At 43.8% G+C, this 5,248-nt stretch overlaps 1 protein-coding gene across 1 annotated transcript; it reads right to left on the bottom strand.

Annotated features, from left to right (window-relative positions):
• Positions 1–1,572: 1,572 nt before the first annotated feature.
• LOC147964525 (uncharacterized) lies at positions 1,573–2,656 on the bottom strand. The gene is made up of 2 exons (XM_087530009.1): positions 2,596–2,656; positions 1,573–2,507 (listed from the first exon to the last, which is right to left on the bottom strand). Exons 1-2 carry the CDS (start codon positions 2,654–2,656, stop codon positions 1,573–1,575), a joined length of 996 nt encoding a protein of 331 aa, XP_087386135.1.
• Positions 2,657–5,248: the final 2,592 nt, after the last annotated feature.

The raw sequence follows: 5,248 nt of genomic DNA, 5'->3' as shown, positions 1-5,248 counted from the left end.
AAGGCCTCGCACACGACGATGAACGCCGAGATGTTGAGGATGAAATTCGGGGCCAGATCATGAAAGTCCAGCCCATAATAGAACATAAGGCCATAGACGAATGGATGGAGGGGAAACCCCAGTCCGCGGACGAAGTGGGGGAGGAAAACCACCCTTTCGTGAGGTTCCGGGGTAGGGACGACCTGCCCCGCGGCTGGCAGCCGGTGCGCGATATCCGCGGCTAAGTATCCGGATCCACGTAGCTTTTTGATGTGTCCCTCCGTGACGGAGGAGGCCATCCACTTGCCTCCCGCTTCGGACATGTTTGGAGAGAGTTGAGGAGAAGAATGTGGACTTGGGTGTTGGAGCTTGAGTGCGCAAGAATGGATGAGCAAGGAGGAAGAAGGCGTGGGTAGAAAAAGGTGAAACCTTATCCCTTTATAAGGGCGGACGAAACTATGCGCCTCCCACCAGCCTGGTAAAACTTGCTTATCCCCCAAGCGCCGTAATTGGTGGTGCGGTTGGGTTACCCACGCCCGTATTGATGAGAATCCCGTAATAAGGGAGACACGGTCTCTGTTTGGACAAGACGTGTCAAGAAACCGCCTCGCGTTATGTGCGGGGCTGGTTAAAGAAAAACGGTTCGAATAATTACCGGGCCATGGCATGATGTCATGCTGCCAAAACGTGTCAGCATATTAGATTTGTGGAAATATTATTCTCTCTACGGTGGTATGTAAAACTTATTTTGCATGGTCGGACACTATCCTTGTATTCAAACTCTTCTATGGTGTATTCGGACGAGGAACCCGCCTTGCAATGCCGAAGACAACACTGCACGCCGGACTCATCGTCATTGAAGCCTGGTTCAGGGTCTACTGAGGGAGTCCTGGATTAGGGGGTCTCCGGACAGCCGGACTATATCTTTTGGCCGGACTGTTGGACTATGAAGATACGAGATTGAAGACTTCGTCCCGTGTCCGGATGGGACTCTACTTGGCGTGGAAGGCAAACTAGGCAATACGGATATGGATATCTCCTCCTTTTTAACCGACCTTGTGTAACCCTAGCCTCCTCCGGTGTCTATATAAACTGGAGGGCTTTAGTCCATAGGAAAACAGACAATCATACCATAGGCTAGCTTCTAGGGTTTATCCTCTCCGATCTCATGGTAGATCTACTCTTGTACTACTCATATTATCAAGAATAATCAAGGACGTAGGGTTTTACCTCTATCAAGAGGGCCCGAACCTGGGTAAAACATCGTGTCCCCTGCCTCCTGTTACCATCCGCCTTAGACGCACAGTTCAGGACCCCCTACCCGAGATCCGCCGGTTTTGACACGGACAGCCTGCCTGGTGCTCTGTTTTGAACTAGAGCACAGAGTTTAAATCCTGGATTCACAATTTCCCACTATTGTTTTCCTTCCAAAGCTGGAAGGTTATCAGCATATGTAGCTCTAGATTTCTCAACAGAGTAAAAGTTGTGCACATACTGATCTATTGCACTAGCTTCATCTCTTAGAGCAGTGATAAAGAAGAGAGCATGGATGCATGGCTTACTAGTTATTTGCCACTGTCTGCAACTACAAGTCTAGTTCTGTAAGTCAACTGGGTACCTCCATTCTCTTTTTTCTTTGTCAGTAGCTGTAACTTCAGCCACTTTTGGTCTTCTCGTAATCAAAGTCATCTCTAAACCTTTTGTTTTTGCCATTAAGGCCTTCATTACAGATGGAACAATCAAGTGGCCTTCAAAATGGTCAATGGCAATCCTGTTCCTGATATCAAATTTCTGCATAATATACTGCCTGATCTTGTCACACAAATCAACTATGTGAAGCCCCTTGTATTTCTTGATCCTTGAGTTGAAAGCTTCAGCTAGGTTGTTGTTCACATAGTCCACTTTGCAAGTATCATTGAAGAGTGCCCTAGCCCATATTTTTGTGTGGTGCTCCTCTAAATATTCTTTAACTTTGGGCCTGCTGTGCAACTGATTTAGATGGTAGTTGTGCTTCTTTATGTTGTATGTAAGTGACCATGGCCACAAATTGTCGTCATAGAACTTGCCTTTGAACTTCTTGCTGAAGTTCTGAGCCAAATGTCTCATGCACTCCCTGTGCTCTACTCCAGCAAATACATCATCAACAGCTGTCTCCAATCCTTTGCAAGCATCAGTATGTATGACTAAACCATCTGGATGCCCTATGAGTTTCTTCAGTTGTTGGAAAAACCAAGTCCAGCTCTCAGTTGACTTTGCTTCTATGACACCGTAGGCAATAGGGAATAACCAGTTGTGAGCATCAAGGGCACAAGTAGAAACAAGCTGACCCCTATACCTACCATTCAATGCAGTTGCATCCACAGCAAGATAAGGCCTGCAACCCTCCAAGAAACCTTTTTGACATGCCTTGAAACACACAAAAACTCTTCTAAAGCACTCCCTGTACATTTTCTTTCCTCTCACTGTGTACTCCACAGTGTGCTTGTCAATTTCAACTACACTGCCTGGTGAAGTTCTCTCAACTTCAGCTTTGAATGAATAAATAAGACTGAAACTCTCACTGTACTTCCCAAAACATCTTGTCTAGTGCCAGCTCTTTACCAAAATAACACCTACTGTATGGCAGCTCCACTCCATACTTCTCAGTCAACCTCTGCTGAATTTCCTTTGGGCCCATGCCTGGATTATTTCTAAGCCACTACATACAAGCATCTGCTATCCATCTTCTCTTTGCAGCCCTCAATCTCTGAGATCTATTAACACTTTGGACAATTGTGAGGGTAAGGGTTGACCTTAATCTCGAAAGAAGAAGAACAAACAGTTGGTAAATGCAATAGAATTGTTTCACAATTACTATAGAAACTACAGAAAGAATAAAATGCATAAGTACCTGAAATAATGTGCTTATCCTCATTAAAGAGGCATGTAGCCTCCACTTACATCTCTCAGAGGCACATTTGACAGTAAACGTTGTTGGGTCACTTTTCAAAATAATGACTCTGTTTCACTCTTAATTGAGAAAGTTGCAACTGCATTTCTACACTCAACTGCAGAAGGAAAAACTACCCCCTCCTCAATAGAGGGATTTTCTCTATCATACATCATTACAGGTATGTCCTCATCTTCAGTTCCAAATTCTGCATTGTCCTTTTCCTCTAGCTTATCATCTTCATCTGTATCTGAAAATTCAGCAGGAATGTAGGACTCATTTGCTTTATCTTCCTCAATGTTGTGCTCAGTATATCCTGGGTAAAGTTTCTCATCCTCTTCATCATACAATGGTTCTGCATCAGGCTCTGCTTCCTCCACAACAGGATCAATAGCTATGCTAGGTTTAGCTTGGGTTTTACTGCAAGAATGCTCTGACTGAACATTTTCACTAGGAGTTGTAGGTGGCTTGCAGCTGCTGCTTGTTGCCCTTGTTTTAGTCAGTTTTCCAGATGCTTTAGAACCAGAGGGCCTTGAACCAGTGGGATTGGAATTTTTCTGTGATCTAGGCCTCTGAATAACATTGATTTCCAGATTGCATGACATGGTTTGTGCATTAGTAGCAAACATGACACCTAACTCACTATCAGACTGAATAGGAACCCAAGCAACTTTGGGTGCATCCCAATACCTTATCTCCACAGCATCATATAATCCCCATGGATATTTGGCACAAATGGTTGCCCTTAACTGATCAAATGTGCTACTGTTGTCCACAAGTAATGGAAATGTGAAGCCTTGTTCTTTTCCTTTTGTACCAGCACCATATAAAATGCATGTCTCCATTCTAACACTGAGATTGAATGATCTAGTCGGATCCATCCTATTCAAACATGTCACAATATTAAAATACATCAAGAGACTAGCCTAAATAAGATGCAAACATGTATATCCTAACCTAAATCCACCAAGAAACAATAGATCTAGGGGACAGAGGCAAGAGACAACAGATCTGGAAGAGATGGGGGAACTTACTGTGATGTTCTCTGAGATGACTGTGTTCTTCGCTCGCAGGCGCAGCCTGTGGCAGCGCTGCCGTCCCCCATCGCCAGCAGAAGTGGATCTGGTGGGCGCTGATTCGGTCACCGTCGCCGCCGCCTAGGGTTTGTGAGAGAGTGGGGAACGGGAGAGTGGGGATGAGAGTGAGATGGGCCTGAGTGGTTTTTGTCCTAGCCAGGGGCATCTGGTGTCCAAAACGGAGCGCCGTATATGGTCAAACGGCGCAGACCAAGCGGAACCATGACGGAAGGGCAAAAATGAAAGAATCCGAAAGTGGCTTGGACAGAACAAGTGAGTTTCTGAAACTAGGGGTAAAACAGACGAGTGGGACACAACTAGGGGCATGAAACTAATTATCCCTGTAATATTGGCATGGAACAATTAAAAATTATAGATAAGACGGAGACGTATCAGCATCCCCAAGCTTAATTCCTACTCGTCCTTGAGTAGGTAAATGATAAAAAAGATAATTTTTGATGTGGAATGCTACCTAGCATAATCTTGATCATGTAATCTAATCATGTCATGAATATTAAGACACGAGTGATTCAAAGCAATAGTCTATCATTTGACATTAAGACAATAATACTTCGAGCATACTAATAAAGCAATCATGTCTTTTCAAAATAACATGGCCAAAGAAAGTTATCCCTACAAAATCATATGGTCTGGCTATGCTCCATCTTCACCACACAAAATATTCAAATCATGCACAACTCCGATGACAAGCCAAGCAATTGTTTCATACTTTTGACATTCTCAAACCTTTTCAACTTTCACGCAATACATGAGCGTGAGCCATGGATATAGCACTATAGGTGGAATAGAATATGATGGTGGAGGTTGTGTGGAGAAGATAAAAAGGAGAAAGTCTCACATCGACATGGCTAATCAATAGGCTATGGAGATGCCCATCAATTGATGTCAATGCGAGGAGTAGGGATTGCCATGCAACAGATGCACTAGAGCTATAAGTGTATGAAAGCTCAAACTGGAAACTAAGTGGGTGTGCATCCAACTTGCTTGCTCATGAACACCTCGGGCATTTGAGGAAGCCCATCATCGGAATATATAAGCCAAGTTCTGTAATGAAAATTCCCACTAGTATATGAAAGTGATAACTCAAGAGACTCTCTATATGAAGAACATGGTGCTACTCTGAAGCACATGTGTGGTAAAAGAATAGTAACATTGCCCCTTCTCTCTTTTTCTCTCATCATTTTTTGTGGGCTTCTTTGGCCTCTTTTTTTATTTGGGCTTCTTTGGTCTCTTTTATTTTGAT

This window comes from Triticum urartu, chromosome 6A (genome assembly GCF_056163025.1).
Source record: "Triticum urartu cultivar PI428250 chromosome 6A, HENAU_Tu73, whole genome shotgun sequence".
NCBI lineage: Eukaryota > Viridiplantae > Streptophyta > Magnoliopsida > Poales > Poaceae > Triticum > Triticum urartu.
The sequence above is the reverse complement of the archived record's forward strand: the minus strand, read 5'-3'. Positions and strand labels throughout refer to the sequence as shown.